At 31.8% G+C, this 24,685-nt stretch overlaps 2 protein-coding genes across 2 annotated transcripts; both read left to right on the top strand.

The window, feature by feature from the left end:
- The first annotated feature begins 547 nt into the window (after positions 1-547).
- Positions 548-997, top strand: LOC107907849 (uncharacterized). Its single transcript, XM_016835161.1, has 2 exons — positions 548-692; positions 783-997. The coding sequence occupies exons 1-2, from the start codon at positions 548-550 to the stop codon at positions 995-997; spliced, it is 360 nt and encodes a 119-aa protein (XP_016690650.1).
- An 11,875-nt stretch (positions 998-12,872) lies between these two features.
- On the top strand, positions 12,873-14,384 carry LOC107909621 (zinc finger protein 5). Its single transcript, XM_016837220.2, has one exon. The coding sequence runs from the start codon at positions 13,230-13,232 to the stop codon at positions 13,947-13,949; it is 720 nt and encodes a 239-aa protein (XP_016692709.1). The 5' UTR covers positions 12,873-13,229; the 3' UTR covers positions 13,950-14,384.
- Positions 14,385-24,685: the final 10,301 nt, after the last annotated feature.

Genomic DNA, 24,685 nt, shown 5'->3' with positions numbered 1-24,685 from the left:
GGGCCTTTTCGGTATAGAGTGCCTATCGGATGTTTAGAGAAAGGTCATGGAATTCAAGAGATGATATTTGGAGGATGGTGTGGAAATTTCCGCAACCGCAGAGGGTTTGGTTGTTTCTTTGGCTTGCTTTTAAAGAAAAGTTACTCACATAGGTGGAGCGAGTAAGGCAAGGATTAGGGGATAGGGAGTGTTGCATAGTGTGTGGGAATGCACCTGAAGATGTTGTCCATACCTTTAGAAATTGTTCTGCGACTAAAGAAGTGTGGTCGTGACTTATACCAGTGGAAAAGTATGACAATTTTTTTCAGGAAACCTACAAGAATGGCTTGAATCCAATTTAGGGAATCGATATAGACTTTCCTTAAGAGATGTGGATTGGTAGTGATTCTTTGGCCTAATAGTGTGGCATATTTGGAAGAACCTAAATCTTCTCATATTTTAAGGAATTCAGTGGAGCATTGATGAAATAATCAAAACATCATACAGTTGGGCCTTGCAATATACCTCTTCTCAAAAGGCACCGCATTCTATGGGGCTGAGTACCGAGATGTCAATTATTGAGGAAGGTAATTGGGTCATTTTGAATACGGATGGAGCTGTGAAGTTAAATTCTAAGTTGGCCACCGCTAGAGAGGTATTGAAGGATCGTAATGGGGCTTGGATCCTTGGGTTTAACAGGAGTTTGGGTTGCTGTTCGGTATTTAATACGAAATTTTGGGGCATTCTTGATAGCTTGAAGATTTTAAAAAGTTGAAAGTATGATGGATTGTTGATCAAAACAGATAGTCAAGAAGCCTTTCGAGCTATTCAGGAATCCTTCTTCACGACATCTTCTTCAGCATTTATCCAACACATTCAACAGAACTTGTTAGACATTGGTCAATGGAAGCTTGAGTATATTCCTCGCGAAATGAATTTTGAAGTTGATTATATTACTAAGATAGCTTTTGACAGGAATAAGGATCTTCATTTAGTCGAAGATATTCCTTTAGTTTAGATTAGAAGTGTATAATCATTTTGTTTGTCTTATCACAAAAATATATATAAAAATGTTATGATTTCTAGTTTTTTTTAGGGTAAACTACCAAAACAGTCACTTTTGTTTGGCTCAAGTTACATTTTAGTCACTTATGTTTGAAATGTTATGTTTTAGTCACTTATGTTATCATGTTGTAACATTTTAGTCACCGAGCTGTTAGTTTCTATTAACGATGTAACAGTAAACTGATGTGGCACGTTAAATTATCATTTCAAACAAAAATTCTAAGTTAATTTATACAATCGGTCCCCATATTTTTTCGTTTGGAGCAATTTAATTTTTTCTTTTATGTTTTTTTAACTTTCTTTCTTTTCCATTCTCTTATGCTTCTCCTTTTGTTTTCCTCCCTTCTCCATTTCTTTCAACGTAGTTTTTCTATGTTTTATTTTTTGAACAATTTAATTTTTAGTTACAAATGGAAAGCATAGAAAAACTATGTTAAAAGAAATGAAGAAGAGAGAAAAATAGAGGGAGAAGCATAAGAGAAAGGAAAAAAAAGTTAGAAGAACATAAAAGAAATTTTTTAAATTGTTGAAAATGAAAAAATATAGGGACCAATTATAGAATTTAACCTAAAATTTTCGTTTGAAATGATGATTTAACGTGCCACATCAACTTACCGTTACACCATTGTCGACAATTAACGACTCAGTGACTAAAATGTTACAACATGATAACGTAAGTGACTAAAACGTAATATTTCAAACATAAGTGACTAAAATGTAACCTAAGGCAAACAAAAGTGACTATTTTGGTAGTTTATCCTTTTTTTTAAAAGGAAATTAAAAAAAAGGTTTAGTGAATAAAAATAAATCGCTTGGCACATCCTCTCCATTTTGACCGGAAAAAAATAAAAAAAAATCTTTTTAATTATATATATACTCTGGCTTTGCTTGGAATCTATAGAACAAGCGCCAAACAGTGAGCTCTCTTTTTAATAATCATTAATTCATAAATACAATTAATTATTGCAGTATTACATTCTCATTCTCATGTGTTTATACCATTTCCTATTAAATTATTACTTTTTTGGCCAAACTTCGCAAACCTAGATATGTTTAAAGGTTAACCGTTGCTTTTTTATCATCAAAATTTGTTGAGATATTAAGAAGCAAAGAGGTTAGTAAGGTGGTTAGAGTCAGTTATATGTAAAGTTAGTTAGTCAAGACTTTATAAATATAGAATGTACTATCAGTTTCTATAATATAGAGGAATTTTCACAATCATTCAAAGTGTTTTTAATCTTTTCAACATGGTATCAGATCTCCGACGATCTTTATCTTTCCGGTAATAGCTCCGTTGCTGCTTGCTGGTCAATAGTTGCGGTCATTCTGGTGGTTTTTTCTGTCGTTGTTAGCCAAGGTTTGATGAACAGTCTTAGTTAACTAGTTGATTGCTGTTGTGTGCCTATGCCAAATGTTCATTGGGCTTGTGAAGTAAGTCGGAAGCCCAAATTTGGTCATTTATCCCCAACTGGGTTAGTAGTCTAGGGTTTTCTTCCCCAAATTGATCAATCTGTTCCTTCTCCTTGTTCGTTGCTTATTGGTGTGTTTTTTTTTGAATAGCAGAGGCAGTGAATTATCATGAATCCCTCTGAATCAACCATTGACTTCAATCACCCACTATATTTGCATCCATCTGACACCCCAGGAACTTTGTTAGTTCCGCATCAGTTACTCGATGTTGAAAATTATAATGTTTGGAGTCAAACGATGAAGATTGCACTGTTAGCAAAAAACAAATTGGGGCTGGTGGATGGCACGTGTTCTAAAGATTCATTGCCAAAAGAAATGGGTTACCAGTGGGAGAGGTGTAACGCGATTGTGCTCTCTTGGATACTCAATACTGTCAGTAAAGAACTTTAGGCCGGAATTGTGTTTGCGTCAAGTGCAGCAGCCGTTTGGACTGATCTTAGTGAGCGATTCCACAAAGTTGATGACTCAAGAATTTATTTCTTGCACTGTGAGATTGCTTCTCATCTTCAAGGTACGGCCTCCATCTTGACATATTTTACAAAGCTTAGGTTACTTTGGGATGAGTACAATGCACTGGTGCCGACATCTTCTTGTGGGTGTATTCAGTCTCGATAGAATGGTACTCTTGTATAACAACAGAATTTGTTTCAGTTTCTTATGGGCTTGAATGAGACTTATAATGCTGTGCGGAGTCAAATTTTGTTAATGGATCATTTACCTACTGTTAATAATGCCTACTCGATGCTTATGCAAGAAGAGTCGCAGAGAAAACACAATTCTAGTAATATTGGAGTCGATTCGATTCCTTTTTCTTCGGTTCAAATGGTACAGAAGAAGCGCTTTTTTGGCACTTGTGATCATTGTAAAATTAAGGGACATAAAGGGGAGAATTGCTACAGATTAGTTGGTTACCCTGCAGACTTTAAATTCACAAAGAGGAAAGCAAATACTGGCTCGGATTCTGTTGTGAATAACGTTGTTGCTGCTATTCCTGCACATGGCAATGAAGTTGTGGATTCCCTTGGTTCTAGTCCACAGATGCCGATGTTTACACAGGAACAATATCGCCAAATAATGAATTTACTGAGTAAAGAACCTGCTGTTGAAACAGCTGCCAGTTTAGCAGGTATGGTTAACATTGTTCACAAGTGGATTGTAGATATTGGTGCTACTGATCATATACTGTCTGATCTTCAATTCTTAGAATCGCCTGTTGAATGTGCATTGGGTTCATCTTGTGTTCGACTTCCAAATGGTTCTTCTGTTTCCATTACCCATGTTGGTACTTGTAATATTTTACCTAATTTACAGTTAACCAAAGTTCTTTATGTCCCTAATTTTCACTATAATCTTCTGTCTGTTTCAAAACTTACTAATAACCTTAATTGTGTTGTTTCTTTTTACCCCCAATTTTGTCTTATACAGGATCTCTCCAGTGGAAAGATGAGGGGGATTGGTAGAGCACGATGTGGTCTTTAAATCCTTGACCCATCTCGACAGACTAGTGTGGATTCACCCAGTGTAGCAGTTGTTTCTTCTGTTGACTCGTCATTTCTTTGGCATACCCGTTTTGGCCATGCTTCAGTTTCAAGACTAAATAAGGTTCCTAACCTTTCTTGTACAGTTTCAGATATAAATAGTATAAAAAAATGCTCTGTCTGTCCGCTTGCTAAACAAACTAGTCTTCCATTTCCTGTACATATGACTCATGTCTGTGAGGCTTTTTCTCTTGTTCATATTGACTTGTGGGGACCCTATCGAGTTTCTACTCATAGTGGTCATCGGTTTTTTCTCACAATTGTTGACGATCATACCCGAATGACATGGGTTTACTTGTTACGAAATAAAAGTGATGCACTTATTTCTCTCAAACAATTCTGTCTTAGTAAAAAATCAGTTTTCCACCACAATTAAGACTATTCGTAGTGATAATGGGACTGAATTTTTTAAAAATGAGTGCAATAAATTTTTTCATATGAATGGTATTCTTCATCAGAGTTTCTGTGTTTATACTCCTCAACAGAATGGAATTGCGAAACGAAAACATCGACATTTGCTGAAAGTAGCCCTGTCATTAAAATTCCAGTCCCACATGCCTAGCAAATTTTGGGGTGAATGCATTCTTACTGCTTGTTTTTTAGTTAATTGTTTACCTACTCCTGTTTTAAATTGGAATTACGGAACGAAAACATCGACATTTGCTGGAAGTAGCCCTGTCATTAAAATTCCAGTCCCACATGCCTAGCAAATTTTGGGGTGAATGCATTCTTACTGCTTGTTTTTTAGTTAATTGTTTACCTACTCCTGTTTTAAATTGGAAATGCCCTTTTGAACTCTTGCATAAAATTGCCCCTGATTTTTCTCGGCTGAAAGTTTTTGGTTGCCTAGCTTATGCTACAGTTCCTAACTATCATGATAAGTTTTCTCCTAAGGCTATTCCATCTGTTTTTATGGGTTATTCACCTGTACAGAAAGGTTACTTATTCTTTAGTCTTGAATCGAAAAAAAGTTTTGTTAATCGTGATGTTGTTTTTCATGAGACTATATTTCCTTTTGCTTTTCCTACCCAACAGTTTTTACCTTTTCCTGACACTGATAATTCTATTTTTCTTCACCTTGAGCCATCACCTTCTCTTAATATTTCTCCCTCTAGTAAGTCAGTATCCCCTTCCCATCCTTCTATTCCTATCATACCTACTAATACATCCCTACGTCGCACTACACGGTCTGTTAAAACACCTACTTGGATGAAAGATTATGTCTGCTCTAACCAGTCTTCCGCGTCTTATACTACAGGTATGTTTCCTATTTCTCATGTTTATTCATCCTCCCATTTGCCTAGTCATACTCAGTCCTTTGCAGCCCATATTTCTTCTTTGATTGAACCTCGAACCTATGCGGAGGCCATTTCGGATCCAAGATGGGTCAATGCTATGCAACAGGAGATTTGAGCTTTGGAGGACAATGGTACTTGGGAGGTAGTCTCTTTACTTACTGGTGTTGTTCCCATTGGGTGTAAATGGGTTTATAAAATCAAGTATAAGTCTGATGGCTCGATGGAAAGGTTTAAAGCTCGACTGGTTGGGAAAGGCTATAATCAGCAAGCGAGTATAGATTTTCAGGAGACTTTTTTCCCTGTGGTGAAACATGTCACTGTTAGAACTGTGATTAGCTTGGCAGCATCATCTGATTGGCCTCTTTTTCAGATGGATGTGTATAATTCGTTTCTGCAAGGGAATTTGTTCGAAGAGGTCTATATGGACCTTCCAGATAGTTTTCGCAGCCAGGGGGAATCTCGGGTATGTCGGCTGCGTAAATCACTATATGGCCTGAAGCAAGCTTCTCGACAATGGAATTTAAAACTCACTGAGGCGCTAACGCAGGGAGGCTATGCACAAAGCAAATATGATTATTCATTGTTCACAAAAAGGAGTGAGGGTAACATAGTTATCTTGCTCATCTATGTTGACGATTTGTTAATTACAAGAAGCAACATTGACATGATCAATGAACTAAAACAGATTCTGCATCAGAGTTTTAAGATGAAGGATTTAGGAATGCTTAAGTATTTTCTGGGAATAGAAGTGATGAGGTCAAGTGAAGGAGTTGTATTGAACCAAAAGAAATATGCCCTGGAGTTGATAGCTGATCTGGGTCTAGGAGAAGCGAAATCAGTAAGTACACCACTTGAGTAGAATCAAAAACTTACATCGGTCAAATATGACGAGTCTGTGCCGACAGTGGCTGAAAAAGATGATTTAATTCCAAATGTTTCGATATATCAAAGGCTTTTGGGAAGGCTGTTGTATCTGACCAATACACGACCAGATATAATGTTTGCAGTTCAACATTTAAGTCAGTTTATGCACAGACCGAAAAATTCGCATTTGGAGGCTGCTATCTGGGTGGTACGGTACATAAGGAAAAGCCCTGGTCAAGGCATTTTGTTGTCTGCAGCTAGCAAACTGCAGATGGTTTCTTTTTGTGATTCCGATTGGGCTTCATGCCCTATGTCTAGGCGATCAGTGACAGGTTTCTGCGTTAAACTTGGAGAGTCTCTTATATCGTGGAAGTAAAAAAAAACAAACCACAGTCTCTCGATCATCAGCAGAAGCTGAATACAGAAGTATGGCGGTAGTAGTGGCAGAAGCTATTTTGTTGAATGGATTGTTAGAAGAAATAAGTCTTAATCAACCAACTAAGTCTGTGGTATTTTCAGACAGCAAGGCAGCTTTACAGATTGCAGCCAATCCGGTGTTTCATGAACGAACTAAGCATATAGAGATCGATTGTCATTTTGTACGAGATAAAATCAAAGATGGATTGATTCAAATGCAGTATGTGGGAACAACTGAACAACTTGCTGATTTGATGACAAAGGCCCTAGGTGTTAAACAGCATGAGTATTTAGTGTCCAAGTTGGGGGTTAAAGATTTATACCAACCCTCAACTTGAGGGGGAGTGTTGAGATATTAAGAAGCAAAGAGGTTAGTAAGGTGGTTAGAGTCAGTTATATGTAAAGTTAGTTAGTTAGTCAAGACTTTATAAATATAGAATGTACTATCAGTTTCAATAATATAGAGGAATTTTCACAATCATTCAAAGTGTTTTTAATCTTTTCAACAAAATTCAATCCTTGTTGAAAAGAGTTTAACTTTTCTCCTAGCCTATCTATTTTAGTGAATTCATTGCCCTGTTCTCAGTTAAGGTGAGAACTTAAATGGTTTTAATTCCATAAATTGTTACTCATTACTTGTTTTGAGTTTGAGATTTTAAGGTGTTTTTTTTTTGGAGGTTGCCTGATTTATGAATTTCTAGCTCTGTTTATTTTTTATCAATAAATATTGCAGTAGGGTTTTGGGGCTTTCATCTGTAATTTTGAAAATATTTTAAGGTTGCCGTTGAGAACTTATTTCCAAAGGATTTGGATGTCAACTGCTGTATGAATTTTATGGTAATACTCTTCAACATTGGATGTTTATGATTACTTCCAAATTCATGGCGTTTTTGCATCTCTATTGCAGTGAAGAAAATGGTGATGGAGTTGCAGTGAAGAAGATGAAAGAAGGAGAAAGAAAATAAATTATGAAAGGTGGAAGGGAATGAAACAAAAGAAATTGATTGGAGGAAGGGTATGAAATGATCAAAGGAAAATATGGAGAGAGAAAGAGTAAGTTTTAAAAAGAAACTTATTTTAGCTTTTACTTTTTTTTTTTGTGACAGAATGTGCCATGCATGTGGTTATTTTTATTTCATTTAATTGGACAAAAAAAATTTAGGCATAAAAAGGGTATATCTTAGGAGTTAAATCGTGAATTAAGTCTTTATTAAATTATTTAATTATGTCTTAGCCTGAAGGGATTTACCATACAATTGAAATGTTTTAGGATTATCATGAAACCTATACCTTATAATATTTTTGTCCATGTTTTTATAAAAATTGGGTTAAGCAGGCTATTATGATTATTGTGGTTTCGGTATACTTATGCTACTCAAATTATATTTTGGTATATATATAAAAAAAAGTGTTTTCAAAAAGTATAATATTGAATTATGCCTTTATAAATGAAGTATGTTTGATGTATATTTGAAACATTACAAGTAATCTAATTTTCTGGCTTTGAATTTGCTCCTAAAATGCCATATTCCTATCCTGCGAATGGGGGTTAGACATTGGTAATGGCAACATGTGTTTTGTGCTTCGAAACCGGTTTCAACCGTGACACTAATTTAGAATAGTGGTTTTTGATCCATTGCTATGGGGTGAATTGATTTTTGTTTCAACCCATTGCCACTAGGTTAATTGTGGTTTTTACCCTTGTAGCCGAGGTTAAGGGTACCATAGCGATAAAAAGGGAGTTTATTTTTCTCTACTAGTGAATTTAGAAATTATTAATTTGTCTTAATTATTTCTTTGACATGAACTATGTTTGGAATTATACTATCATAGATTACCCATAAAATTTTCAATTACGTATTTTCAATACAATATTTAGCCTAAATGTTTTTGTACTTGCTTAACCCAACCAAAGGAAATGTTAGTTACTTAGTAGTTAAACTTACTCTCTTTTTTAATATTTTTATAGATTCAGATTTTATTCGTGAAGGTGGAAAATCTAAGGTGTGATAAATAAAGATATTATTGCATCTCTTTAGAAAATTTTTCAAGACATTTCAAAGTTTTAGATTTTCAATACTACTAGACCATTAAAAGTGTAAGTTGTATTTCTTAATTTTATACATATTTCGAAGCTTATTTTCAAAATAAAAATTTATAATTGTTTTATGAAATTATAACTATGATTTTTATTTTAAATGTTTTGGTTTATTCCAGCTTTGTTACTTGGTGTTAATATTGCATATTTGTGAGATTTTATTTCATAGATTTGTGACGTATGTTATGTCTCAATTTGAGACGTAACAATCACGAGCATGGCTTTGTACTTATTGAGAGAGCCATCAACATTCAACTTGGTGTTTTACCCCAATCACTTTTCTATCCTGTGGTCTATCAACTAACTCTAAAGTAATATATTTTTCAATCAAGGATAGCTCCTACATTGCAGCTATCCATTTTTTATCCTTTTCTACCTCATCATACTCTGCAAGTTCACATACAGCAACATTGCACTTTTGATAGAAATTAGAAAGCAACCATGTACCCTTGACAAGAGGTTCATCCATCAGTTGAATAGAATTTGGCCAAGTACTTATATTTTGGACACCATTTGAATCTTTCCAGCTCTACTACTCATTCTTCATAAAATGCATATCTCTGCTTATTAAAAAGGTTTCTTGTTTAAGGATAAAAAGCAGATTGTGCTATAATCTACAAAAATGCTTGGAATACCCTTGTTATCTAATTTGTCTCGCTTAACTTGAGGCACATGGGTAAAGTACAAACACCCAAATACTTTTAAGAAATTTCAAAGAAGGTTTATACTTATACTAAGCCTTGAATGGAGTCTAATCCTTCACTTCTCTAGTGGAAAGCCTATTTTGAAGAAATATAGTAGTGTTTCCAGCCTCAGCCCAAAAATTTCCTTGATAATTCTTTTTCATGCAACATGCACATGGTCATCTCCAAGATGGATCTATTCTTTCTTTCATCGACTCCATTTTGCTGTGGAGTGGGGGGTAGTAAGTGTTCAATAGCAACCTTCTCACAAAATAGATTAAAATGTTCTGAAGTATAATCCTTGCCGTTATCTAATGCCTTAAACTTGAGAATCTTGCAACTGCTTCTGACTTGAACTTCAAAATGAAAATCCAACACATTCTAGTTAAATCATCAATTAAGGCAATGTAATAAAGGCTACCTTTGAGGGCAGGTGTTCTTTAAGGCACAGACAAACCTGTATGAAGTAGCTATAGCTTCTGAATTGCTCTCCAAGTAGTCTTAGGAAATGGCAACCTGGTTTGTTTACCATACTGACCTGTTTATTCTCCACCGGGTCCAAAGAAAAGCTTTTGCCTCTCATCATGACTCTGAGCATCTCCTAACAAGCTGGACCTTTGATCCTATAGTGTTTGTCTTTGAAAATCACTTTGAAACCTTTTTCGATCAGTTGACCCATACTTAATAGATTTTGATTAATTTCATGAACATAATTTGTTCAGAAGAAGTGGCTTTTCAGAATAAGCCCTTTGGACTGCAAAATATAAAAATAAAATAAAATTGTAATAATAGCAATGGCTATTTTGCAACGGCTGATTGAGAGGATAAAGGAAGTAATGACGGCTACTTGAGTGAATGTAAGGAGTTACAGCTAGTAAAGATTTTGATCAATTTCTGGAAATTAAAACAATTTGGCTAGGGAGGGAGGAATCAATCAATTTGCACCATACTAGACTTTCAAGCTTAATTCTCATGCATGTAAACCCCTCTTTTCTACTAGCCCTTGAAGTCCAATGACACATTATGGCTTATAAACAAAATCCAAGAGACTTGTGGAATTCTTTTGAAAACACTTCATTCCCAACATTTCCTAAAGCAATTTTAATCCAAGATGTAGTCTAAGAGAATTCAGTTGACCAAGGATATTGATCTTCTGAAAAGCTACTTTGTGATTTATTTGATCATCTCAAATAACAATATTGAAAATGTTTTTATCAAATAAATTTCTATATTCCACATTTATCTCAAATTCCAACGCCGTAATTTCATACGAATGGAATTCACATGCATATGGTTACATGTAAGCTTATTATTAGGAATGAATATTGGTTCCACTAATTTGGAAGTGATGATTTAGTACCTCCATGAATGTGTAACCCCCAACTACTAATGTTGCAACAACCAGCAATCACAGTTTGCCATGTCTTTATCACCATCAGCACTATGCTTTGATTTATAGTTTGATATATGTAGTAAACAATCAACATGTGAAATTACTGTTTGTTATATTACGTTTGGTGGCAGCTTTATCATTAATTTATTGCTTTCACTGTTGTTTCAACTTGTCATTTAGTTTACAAATAACAGTAAAGTTGAAAAATGGGTATAGCTTATGTTACATGTTTATTCAAGTATTCCACCAGCTGGATGAATTTCCTAGTGCCTTCCCACACCTGCAATTCTCCACCATTAGCCTCAGTTCCCTCTGCTTCCTTCCTCCTTTTCCATTACTGGGAAGTTTCCACTTTAAGCCACCAGTCCCTTCTCCAAGATGGTGCAACTTACATTATGAACTTCCTCAAAGTGAGCTTATTTCATTAATACACAGTGAGCTTAGCTTTTGCATCAAAAAATTCAATTAAGTGGTGGAAACACATTGGAAACTTTCTTTTAGAGATAATAATATCATATGTAGCTCAAGTATTTGTTAAATCAACTTAAATATTAGGGATATTTTATTTATTCAAGGTTTGCCTTAGTCAATCTTGGCATTCTTTGTGGGTTTCTTTAAAGATAATAAAACGCTTTTTGGAGTTGTCTAGAAGAGAAGATTGGATGGAAACAGGAATTTGGGAGGGGTGGGCCACCTTTTGATCCTCTATCAAAGCAGGGGATAAAATGAATTGAAACCAGCTGAAATCAATCAATCAACCCACCCACCCACTTTGCCACCATAACCCATTTTCCTTCACAATGGCCTCAGTTTATTCCACATGTTAGGATACTCAAAATGCTTTATGACAACTATTTAAAAAAAAAAATCCCCACAATTCAATATAAAAGTAATACCAATATTAATTTAAAGCTCAATGAATTGAATTAATTAATAGTTGATACACTTTTAATTTTATTTGGTACAATATTGACAATTTATATACGATAATAGTATAGAGGAATCAATGAAAGCATGCCTATGTCCAAAAGCAAGAAAGCAATTTGAATAGGTTTGGAAAAAAGAAATAAAGAAGTGGGGATTTGGGTAGCATGAGAGAGATCTATTGGTGGACTTGTTCGACCAATGAAAGATGAAGAAGCTATGGAGACATTGAAATAACAACACAATCTAATACAGTTTCTAAAATTGTCCCTAAAGCTACACAGAGTGGGGTCCAAAACCACAACAACTGTCCAACACAAATGCTTTTTTATAATGTAATACAATAATATAGGGTTGATGACTTGATTCACCTGAAAACATATGCTTTTGCTATAAAATATAGGCTTTCCCTGCTCTAAGAAGATATGCCCAGATCTCATCCAAGACCCCTATTCATTATAGTATATATGCTTACATCATTCCCCACTTCTTTATATTCCCTTGTTTAGCGAACTACTCTTAATATTTTAATCCCTTTCTCAAAACTTGGTCAATTTAGACATATCACCCCAACTTTATTTATATTTTCCTAAAACTAAAATAAAAACACCTTTGTGGGTGGAGAATGATTATTAGTAATTACAGGGAAGCTGCATCAAGTGCTACAGAAACTCAACAATATTATTTATGCATTAATTAAATATATGTGATAGATCTAGCAATACCTATTTATGAATAAAGCGCGTTGGATTTAATATCAATTTTTTCTGTAAATATTGTTGTGAAAATTTTCCTACAATGACAAAGTGCTGCTAAATTATTAATTGATAAGCTTGGAGATGAGGTAGAGCATTATTAATTATTACATGATGAATCCACTGAGAGATTAGTTGGATTTAAAAGATAATGGATTTTATGGGGGGTTTAAGAACAGTAGAGGATTTGGGATATCTTGAAAAGCTACAACCCCTTCCTACCATGAAGATTACGTCCCCTTCTTTCTTTGACTTTGTGCTAAATTAGGGATTATTATAAAAGTAACTTTAATATTGTCTTTGAGAACGGAATATTTGTTTTAAATGTGCAAGTGCTTCCATAATTGATTGTCTTTATCTAATTTAAAATTGGTTTACAGACCATAGAATTCACCGTTAAAAATGAAAACACTGAATCCTCTTTGATTGAGAAAGTTTCAAGTGTATATCTACTACAAAATGGACAGCTTTGTTTTTATTTTTATAAACCAATAACAAATTCTTTTTCCATAGTATTGAATCAGACGGCTTCTCTGATCTGACTTTCTTTTTTTTTTTTTTTTGCTATTGACCCATTTTTACGTTTATGCTGTTCATGATTATTATAAAACTATTCCACTTTAAGATGCTTTGAATTGTTGGAAACCTTAGAGATTGGAGAGTTACTATATAAAGGTAGACAAACCAAACAATTCATAGTCATAGGCTCATAGATACATCAATACTTTCCTCAATTTCAAGAGAGATGGAAAAAGATGCCTGTGATTGCGAAAATGGTTATTCTCAAGCTGGATTCTCTGTCGAGAAAAAGCTTAGACTGTTCGGGTTTGAGCTCAACCCGAGCAACAGCAATGGCGACTCCATGAAAGTTTGTGGTGAAGGTGATGAAAGTGTGAATTCATCCAACACCATTTCTTCTACAGCCAAGGAGAAAAGCTCGATGGTAGAGGCGGACGACAAGAAATTCGAGTGCCAATATTGCTTCAAGGAATTCGCCAACTCACAGGCGCTTGGAGGTCATCAAAATGCGCACAAGAAAGAGAGGATGAAGAAGAAAAGATTGCAACTTCAAGCCAAGAGGGCCAGCCTCAATTGTTATCTTCAACCTTTTCAGAACAGTCTTGGTTTCGGCTCTCCATGGTACTATGATTCTCCCGCTTATGCTACTGCTGATTTCACTCCTTACGAAGAATCTCAAATAAGTTTCAGTCAATTCGAGCAAGATAGCCATTTTAATGGCTCTCATGCATCGAATTTGTACAGCCTACCGTCTGAAATGATTCCTTTCCAACGAGATTCATCCATGTTCACGTTAATACAAGGTGACAGATCAAGGGATAACAGGCCTGTTTTCAAGCCTTCTTCTTCCACTCCAACAAAGCAAAGCTGTAAAACCTTGGATCTACAATTAGGCCTTGGTTTGCAGCAATCTACGATACAGAGTTCCTCTGGAGGTGGTATATAGCACTTGCATATGAACTAAGGAGGACATACACAGCATGCAAGGCGCCACTAGCCGTGTTAAATACATATCCGACAAAAGCACACTTTCAATACGGCGCCATATACAGATCCGGAACTGCAGGGCAAGACATCAAAAAAGAAACATACACGGTAAAGATATGCTTGGACACAATTGAAACAAACCTGGACACGATTGAATATAAGATGAAAGTTCTTCTTTCTTTGTATTTTTTTTTTAAATTTCATAGGTTTTAGAAGAAATTAATTATATTGGATGAAAAGTATTATAAAGAAAAAAATTTATTGTCATGCCTTGCATGGATTGTTAATATCATATATTATTGTATCGACAAATCCATGTTCATGCCATGTTATATATCTCAATTTTATGACGATAAAAGTCCGTACATAACACTTGGTGTATGCACTCTTGAGACATGTACCGGAGCAGAGAGCTAAGGAATTACATATTGCAGGAAACCCAGGTTGAGAATGCCACTATACAGACAAAGAACCAAGCAATAAGATTGCCGGTAGAAAAGTTTAAGGTGGAACCCTAGTACTCCAAAATTCGATTCTCCAACAAGCTAAAATCCATATGGAACTCAGAATTTCAATTTTATTAAATATTATTTTAGTTTTATTTATAAGGTGGACAGGTTGTTAATTAATCTATTATTTATTACTTGGAGTCATTGTCAATATACAACAACTTGCGCGCACTTGCTTTTAGAAGAGTTAGCGCAATAAGATTTGCAGAAAATTGCACTGTTTTTCTGGTGGGTTTCGTGTTCCTAGACCTGCCCTGATTGCTGATGAACAACGTCCCCGATAACTGGTACCCGTTGTCAAAGGATTCAACAACACATTACCTGCAAGCTGGTCTTTGTTAGGAATGACCGAGCCTTTAGCCGATCAAACAAGTTTTTATTTAAAGGGTCATCTACCATTGAACTACATCACCATCTTCTAATTAATTGTTACAAAATACAGGTTTGTGGGTAATCAGTAGACAACTTATCCATTAAATATTTATATGTTTGATCTATTATGTAGAATTTTTACATTTTTGAACTGACTTGTCTCCTGTTTCTTCCAAAACAAGCTACACATTCCATTTTATTTTCCAACTGTTCCCACTTCATTCCAAATTGTTTTATCTTTTGGCTTTGGATTTTCTGGTTGAAGTAAATAACGTGATAACTTTGACCTGGCCAATTGGTCAATGATTCACTATATACTCAAGGTTATGGGATTCATCTGTAAGTTGTGTTTATGTGATAGTTCAAATGGATGCGTAAAAACCTGACTCTTATATGAACGGTATGTAGTTCTATCCTCCTCCCAGTGACCAACCTCCATCACTATATCCTCTGTTAACATATTTTTTTGGACCTCTATAAATTGAGCTTAATTATGTTTATGGCTATGTCAGAAGTTGAAATTTTAGAACACAATTGTTATTGTTAAATTAAAAGGAAGCACAGAAAACATGCTTGTTTTTATTATAACATATTTCCCATAACCTAATTTGTTAAAATATATATAATTTGAAAGGGTAGAGTTTAAATAAATAAAAAAACCAAGTTACTCCGAATGAGTTATTAATTAATATAATTGCATGCCCCACCTATTAATCAACCGTCATATTTAACCCCAGAAAGACCCTCAAGAGAGAAAGAAAAGCACGCTAGATATATCCAGATTTTGAATTTAGTATTTCTAAACTAACCATGCTTCTATTTTATTCCATATCCTACTTCTTATAATCGCTTTGTTTTACTATATATGTAGCTACCTAGCGTAACTTCTACAAATACCTTATATTATTATCATCATCATCCAAGTACAGACATGATTTTTTAGTGCAAATATCTGGTGAAATATTTTATTGAATTTTGACCATGAAAACCATTTGGGCACCCACATTGTGCAGTGGAAGTGTCAAAAGTTGGGTTCTAAAGTTCAACACGGAGAGTTTTGGGCACCCATGTATGCATGTGGCATGTGGGCCTTTGAACTAAAGAATAGCAATTTCTTGCACGTTTTGAAGATGGAAAGTGGCTTGTCTTCATCAAGTATGGGCTGTATTGTAGTTCGAGCCTGTACCTGTAAACCTACGGAATGTAGCGTATCAATTTTATATTTACTGAAGAAGAAGACCATAAGTGGCGGTAGGACCTATTACTCCTTACATAACAACTCTCAGTTTTATCATCTAATAATATTTTCTTTTAACCTTATTCTAAACTAACTCAAATATGACTATTTTTAAAGTATTTTCATGACACGTTTTTGCTATACAATCAGTTATTATATTAATTTCTCTAAGCACATGTTGAAATTTGACCATCTTTCTATTTTGATTTCATATCTCATATTTTTTTTATGTTTTCTTATTAAATACAAAAACATTTTTTTAGGGAATAAAAATAATTATATTTAGGAGTTTTAATAAAAAAATTATATTTAAAAACTGAATATAACAGAAATTATATTTAGGACTTCTAACAAAAAAACAATTATTTTAAAGGTGAGTAAAAAGTTTTTGTGAAAACTATATAATTAATGACATTGTTTGTTTAATTATGAAAAATTATAATTACATTGTTTTTACATTCAATCATTAAGTTCTGTTTGTTTCACGAAAAATATTTTCTGTATTTTTTTGTGTTTGTTTCATGAAAAACAATTTGGTCAATGGAAAATAAATTCTTTTTTTCCTAAAAAATGACGTAATTCATTTTTTAAAAAATAGTTTCTTTATGGGTGATTTTATTTTTGTATAAAAATTAACTTAAGTCAAGCTTAATATTATTATATTAATAATAAATTTTTATTTTTAAAAATGTTTAATATTAATAAAATATTAATATAAAATACTATAATTTTCAATTTTATTAAGCATACATATTTAATTATCTATATCTAATAATAAATTATTTAATATTTCAATTTTAATTTAATAATAAATTTTAAAAATAATAATTTTAAATAATATTCTTCATATATTATTGAAAAATGATCAATATTAATGTTTTAATAATAAATATTTATTATAATTATAAATATATTAATAATAAATGTTTTGTAGTATAAAAGTTAAAATATGTCATAAGCCTATGTACTATTTACAAATTTGGAATTTAGTTTCTCTACTTTTCAGATTTGAAAATCAAGTTCAATTGTTAATATTGTTAATTTTTTTTGTCAATTTTGTTGATGCCACATTTTTAAATAAAAAATCATCGGTATGCATGTAACTAAAAAATGACATTATAATAAACATGGATTTAACAAAATAATTTTAACAATCCTAACAGCTGAACCTGAATTTTGATATCTAAAAAGTGGGGCTAAGCCAAAAATAAAAGTGCATGGACTAAATTTCAAATTTACGAAGATTACAAGGACTTAAGACATATTTTAATCTAATATAAAAATATTAATATTAATTATACAAATATGAGTATTTGTTTAAATAATGCTTAGCTTCATTTTTCCCTTGCAACTCTAATGTGTCAATATGTATTCTCATATATGTAATTTAAATTAAGTTTTAATTAAGCATTATTTATTATTAAATTTATATATGGCATTGATTATTACAAAATATTTTTTATTACAAAATAAATTTTAATTGTTAAAAGAAAATTGCACTATAATATTTTATAAAAAATAGATTTATGTTGTGTTTGTTTTACAAAGAACAATGTAAAATATAAATTCAATAAAAAGATAACAAAATGCTTGTTTATTTCATTGAAAATAATTTTTATTAAATATTTTCAGAAAATCTAAATATTTTAAATAGATTCATCCAAACACCAAAAAATATTATTTTTTTCAAAAAAATAAATCTTTTCTTAAAACTATTTTCAGTAAAATAACAGAGCCTACATCTCTAATTGAATGCTGACATGGACCGTTTCCTTACACCTAATATGCTAATGTGAATATTTTTTTTTTATTCTTCTTTTTCAAAATTAAAATCAATTTCAACCTTAATTCAAAACAAACCCATAAAAACCTAAAATGTGCAGAAAAACTAACAAAACAAATTCAAAGGAGAAAAGACAACTTAGAAAAGAAATCCAGAAAAACTTCAAATTTTAAGATTTTCTTTCTTTTGCTCCAAACTCTAAATATACTAAATATGAGCTTCAAATTTTCATTTTTTTTTAGATGGCTGTCCTAAAATAGCGGAAGAAAGAAAGTATACGAGTAAGGTTCTATATGCTTCAACAATTGGAAATTTTATATATTCTATGCTTTGCACATGCCCAAATATTTGTTTAGTTGAAGGAATAATAGATGTGGTGAAAGTAGCTTCTGAAGATAACCTTATGAATTCGTTTACTAAGGCTCTTGTAACTAGGAGTTTTAATAAACACATTGATGATATGAAAATGCAAAACATAACACATTTACTTCATTAGGGCTAGACCTGATCATGGGTTTGGCCATCCGGCCTGGCCCGAAGGCCCGTCCGAAATAAAAGAGGATTTGGGCAAAAATATAGGCCCGAAAAATAGGTTTAGACAAAAAAATAAGGCCCGTTTAAAAAATAAGCCGGGCCCAGCCTGGCTCGAATTCACTAAAGGACAAAAAAAATTTGCTCTTTTTTTGTTTTTGTTTTTGAATCTTATTTTCTTATTGTTTTCTCCCTGTTTTGCTACCATTTTACTATTATGTTGCTACTATTTTATTGTTATTGTTTGGATATTGAATAAAACTTATTTTATTGTTAATTTTGTTATTATTTTAAAGGCATTTGTTAATTTTGTTATTATTTTAGAGGCATTTGCTTGTTAAGTTGCATTTATGTTAATGTTATTTAAGTCTACATATTTTTTAAAATTTATTTTCAATTTGTTGGGAAATATTTATTTTGATGTTTGTTAGTATTTTTTATGTATTATATATATTTAAAAATAATATAAAAAATTAATACGGGTGGGCCGGGTCAGGCCCGGGTTTAGCATTTTTATTCCGGTCGTGCTTGGGTAAAATTTTAGGCCTATTTTTCAAGTCGAGTCGGGTCCGGACCTAGTAAATAGGCCTAAATTTTTAGTTGAGCCTAGCCCGAACCTGACCCAGCTCGGCCCATGAACACCTCTAATTAGGGCAAGTGGGGAATCAGTTAAGGTATCGGACTAGTCGATCGAACTAGTTGAATTGAGAATCGATTAGGGCATCGATTCGACGAGTGGCTTGAACGAATTAAATCGAAAATCGGTACAGACTGATTGGGCCAACTAAAAAATGGGTTAAAGCGATTGAACTGAATTTTTTTTTTTGTAAATTTTAATATTTTTTAATTGGACCAATGAACTAATGACTTAATCAATTTGATCACTGATCCAATTTAGAAAGCATTATATGATGATGAAGAAGAATCAAATTTAAGGGGGAAAATATTAATGATAATAAGAAATTGAATTATATTTGCATAAATTTTTATGGGTTAATATCTATGCATTATTATCATATTCCTATAAGTCTTTTGCAAGTCTGATTTTAAAATGGGGTTTTGGTGGACATCGATGACTCTTTTGCTGGCAATTAACAAAGCAAATTAAGGTGGCAAGGTTGGTTGCATTTCACCATCGGAAAAAATCATATAAAATTAATACCCTCAACAGTAAATATCCCCCAGCTTCTTTTTAACAGGCTGCATGACAGAGACTCCACACTGTCTTAATATCCCCCAGCTTCTTTTTAACAGGCTGCATGACAGAGACTCCACACTGTCTTCTGAAAAATAAATCCCACCATGTTAGTTTGATATGAGATTTTAGAAGTCTGAAATTCCGAATTGTGGTTTAAAGCCTTTACTGTTCCAAATAGACATTTGCTCAGAATATCGACAGCTTTGAAAGACAAGTCATTTGGTAAGTGGTAAAGTATCCAACAAAATGATTGATAAAAGCCAAAAACAAAAGGCACTGCTGTTAATTGGTCAATTCTAGTTTAAGCTTAGCAACAAGGAATTCTTTGCTCAAGTCGTCCCCGCCCATGCCGACTCAAATCTGGGTACAAAGTTTTATCCATTTGAAGATAGCAAATATATATTTTTATTCTTAAAATACGTTTTCAATCATTTTTAGGGGTAAAAAAATGAATTTTAATTGACTAATAAATCTGATTTTAATATATTCACTAATTTTCTTTATTTTTTTCTTTTCTTTTACCTACTTTTTCTTTCTACTTCTACTCTTCCCCTTCTTTTTCCTCATTGTTATTAGATTAAATTTAATTTAATTTTGTATTTCAATTATACTTTTTCAAATTTTAATAAAATTCCAATGATGGCTAAATGATAATTGTTAAATTCATTCAACTAAGTTTTATTATTTTCAAAAATTGATATGACAAGCATATTATCATATATATAATACTATGTCTACCAGTTATTTCTACACATTACTGACTAAAAATCAAGTTAATGAATTAAGGATGGTTATTTGCGTCGGGAGTGAAATTTTAAATTTTGAACACGTTAGGGGCTTAGAATGATCCAATTGAAAATATGGGCTAAATCTACAACCTAGTACATGATTAGAAATTGAATTTAACCAAACAAATTTAACTACTACTATTTTGGACAAAAATAAAATTTTAAATTCAAAAGGTATAGAGATTAAAATTGATCAAATTAAAATACATGAATTAAAACTAAAAAATTCACAAAGTATGAAGATTAATAATAGAATTTAATAACAGTCCGTGATTCCAAAAAGAATTCACGAACAAATTTAATATATATATTCTTTGTTTTTTAAATAACTATTTTAATCCAGATATAAGCTTAGAGTTTAAGGTGGTAAAGTAAAAGATTTTAAAATATATATAATATTAATTTAGATACAAAATCTTAATCTTAAATCTAAAAAAAAAGAGAGCCTAGATTTAGTGGTAAGTCCCATGGGACTTATTATTATTACACAAAACTTACTCATAGTGGTTTTTTCAAGGGAAGAAACCTCCTAAAAGTTTGAAAGTTATTTAGAGCTAGATGACAGTATATGCATAAATTTTTAAAATTTCACCTACCAAAAAATATGAAAATTTAATTTCATGCAAATAAACATATTTATTTTCAAATAAAATCAAAATACGAAATATTTTTATTTGTAGAGGAATTAAAATTTCGTATTCTCTTTATTTCTTAGGATGAAATTTTCATTAGTATTATAGGTTTTTAACAATAAACTTTTAAATTATGAAAAGTGATTAGAAAGTTTATATCCAAAATATTAAAACTATGTTTTTGTGATCACCAATTCGAGAATCAGATAAGGTATGGGTCGTTTATCGTGACCCGATTAAACCCTACCGGATGGATACGCATAAGTTTTATAGTGAGAAGTCAGCAACGGAAGCTTGTTGTCTCAGCTCACGTATACTCAAGGAGTCCACATGTGGGGACCACGAAATTTAGCAGACATCCCAGAAGAGTATGCGTGCTCAACATGTATAAAGTCTACTAAGAACATCAATTCCAAAAACAATAACTATGTATATAAATATTCGATTGTCTCCTTTAATGAAACACAACGAAAAATTACTCAACATAATTCATCTTGAAGAGATTGAATAATTAGAATTTTATACTAAATTATTGATAAAATGTTGAATTTTGGTTCCCCAAAGATAGACCTCTGTTGATAAAATGATAAATCAGTCCATCTTAAATCATTGATTAATCTCTCCGGAAGCTTGTATGGACTGAACCAGATTCAGTTTTGTCCTTTGATAATGATCACATTCCCATGTTATAGGCTTAGCTTAACATTTTCGTGAATACCATTTCAAATATTAAATAGACATTTAAATTTAGAAAATTAGTTAAATAGGTCTGCAACAATTAACTTTATATAAAAGATACCCACATCATTGCCTTTGCCGAATGTTAAAAAATAATAAGTAGGGCTGAATGCAGTTGGTATATATAATGGAAAAGGGTAGAGCCAATAATTGGATTAGACTACCAGTTTCATCAATCAGCATGTGAATAGAAATTTTGGTGGTCCAAATTACTTACACCCCTCCTTACATTCAATTTCAAAGCTTTGTTAATCATAAAACACCACAAATTCCATCATTTCAATATATATCTTCGCTAATCCAAGCGCGTTTATTTCTCTATTTACCGGTAAAAAGGGGTTATATATATGTGTGGGGGTAAAAGTATTAAGGAGGATTATATTTTGCCCATTGTATATTTGATTAAATTGATCATTTCGTTAAAAATTTTATTCATTTCTGGTATTAAAACTGGGCCTTGTACATCTAAACGAGGCACACATGGCACGTCAAGTGTCATTGTCGAATTATTTTATCAATCACGCTAGTTTTTAACAATAAAAATAGATGAAAATTTTAATAGAAAGGATCAATTGACTCCTCAATTTAGCATACAAAGATTTATTTACCTATTTTTAAAATATCAATTCAACTTTTAATACAAAAATATGAGTCAAAACTTTTACCCGTATATTCCTTAATCAATCTCTAACATTGATTCAAATTGAGAACGATATTCCATCTGCAAGACAAATAACTTCAATATTTTTAATCTAGTTTTTTAAAATAATACCATAAATAAATATGGTACCTAGAGAGACCAAGCAAGGGACATTTTTTTCTAAAAGCGTTAAAATAATCATTCATAATATACGTGCCAAAGTTTACTAAAGAAAGGTGGAAATTGTGTAGATATTGAGTGGACAAAACAATTTTGTGGTTAACATTAAAAAGGAAGGTTTACAAAAAAGGCAAGTTTTTTGATGTTTGTAATTCTTTCTTTCTTTCTTTATTTTGCATCAATTCCTTTCTTGTGTGTAAATTATACTTTTAAGGGGAAAATGAAATGGAAAACTCAGCACCTTTTCACCTTTCCAACTTTATTCTATGTGTTTTCACCATTCCTTTGATTTCATATAGATTTCTATATCCTCTAATTTTCCAACAAATTCTATCCAATCAAATATAATTTTGTACTCAAACAATATTTAGTACTGTTTTTAAACTACTATTAAAAACAAATAAATAACTTTTTTTTTTATCATTTTGGATCCGCAAGTGATTGAAAAGAGATTTATTTCTAGATTATTTGAACTAAGTCTGAATCTTAGAGTGTGATTGTTAGGAAGATTTTGCCTGAATACCACCCGACTCAAATAATATTAATTTTGAACTGTAAAACTGATATAGACACTTGTGATTATACCAAAAAGTAAATAATTTTATTAAAATTTAGGAGGGTTATTAATAATTGTTGAGTGTAGTAATAAGACATATTGCACTTCCAATGAGAGAATGTAGGTTTGAACATTAGAAATTGGGGTGAGTAAAATTTGATTCAATTCGAAAAAATAAAAAAAAAATTTCGAGTTAATCGAATCGAGTTATTCGAAGTATTCAAGTCAACTCGAATAAGAAAATTCGGATTTCGAATTCGAGTCGAGTTGAATTTTTACAATTCGAATAATTTGAACAACAGATTAGTATAAATATTGTTTTGGTCTTTGTCAATTTTGAAAATAAGCAAATTGGTCTCTCTCTTAACAAAAATTACAAAAAAATCAAAGTAATTTTTAAAATTTGAAAATAAATTTTAAAATTTAAAATATTTATAGAAATTCTAATATTTATGTTTTTTAAAAAATTATAATTTTTTAAAAAAACTAAAAAAATATAAAAATTTAATAAAATAATAATTTTAGAATCTAAATAAGTGATTAATGATTTAAGTTTATCATACTAAAATATCTTATTTTTTTTATTATTTTGCTTAAAAAAGTTTTAAATTTTTGTGTTCTAACATGGAAACAGTTATATTGTACAAGATTTTAATTTAACATTATTAATTTTTCTAATTTAACTCAAACAGTTTCACTCGATTCAATCGAACGCTCATCATTAATTCGAGTTATCCAAAAATCCAAATAAAAAAGACAAAACTACGTCGTTTTGATAAATATTTACCTTTTCTAAAGTTAAAAGTCAAAACTACCAAATTAAAAGGAAAAACTATGTTATTTTGATAAATGTTTACTCATTAGTGTTACTTTCCTTCCCAAATCGCCTCACTCTCATCTTTTCCTTTACTCAAAATTAATCTAAAAGCTTGTACTTCATCTATTTGTAAAATAATCGGTCCATATAAACGGAATATTGAGTATAAATAATAAGATTCGTTAGTTCGACTCAAAATTATTTGACTCGATTTGAAAAAAAATTAAATTGAATTCGGTTGCTAAAATAGGATTCGTCAACTCGATTAACTCGAAATTTTTTAACTCGATTCAACTCAACTTGATCAAATACTCACCCCTAATTAGAAATGATATTGTTAGGAGAAACAATTATGAACCTTAACATAAATCGTAAAACGGACATGAAAAATACCAAAAAAAAATTAGAAGGGCTAAAAACGAGTTCAAACAATCCATGCTATAGATACAAACATCTTTAAAATTAAATTAATGTGTTTTACAAATTCAAACTATCCATATGTTTTTATCTTCCTTATCAAATTTTATCAGAGGCAATAAAAAAGATGTACACATCTATAACTTTAGAATATTAATATTATTTTTACCTAGTTGATGCAACTTGGAATATATCTTTAAATTTTTAAATCCATAATTTAATTTGCGGACCTTAAAAACATATGAAAACTATAGAAATATCAACCAGATTTAAAATTTTTATTTAATTATAGTTTAA

The sequence above is a fragment of the Gossypium hirsutum genome, chromosome D02 (genome assembly GCF_007990345.1).
Source record: "Gossypium hirsutum isolate 1008001.06 chromosome D02, Gossypium_hirsutum_v2.1, whole genome shotgun sequence".
Taxonomy (NCBI): domain Eukaryota; kingdom Viridiplantae; phylum Streptophyta; class Magnoliopsida; order Malvales; family Malvaceae; genus Gossypium; species Gossypium hirsutum.
Note: the sequence above shows the minus strand (reverse complement) of the source record. Positions and strands in the feature narration are given on the sequence as shown.

Excerpts from the sequence above, each read along its gene's own strand:
- LOC107907849 (XM_016835161.1), top strand. The coding sequence starts at position 548 with ATGTCAATTATTGAGGAAGGTAATTGGGTCATTTTGAATACGGATGGA. Across the intron at positions 693-782 it reads TAACAGGAGTTTGGGTTGCT|ATAGTCAAGAAGCCTTTCGA; the intron begins GTTCGGTATTTA and ends TGATCAAAACAG.
- LOC107909621 (XM_016837220.2), top strand. The coding sequence starts at position 13,230 with ATGGAAAAAGATGCCTGTGATTGCGAAAATGGTTATTCTCAAGCTGGA.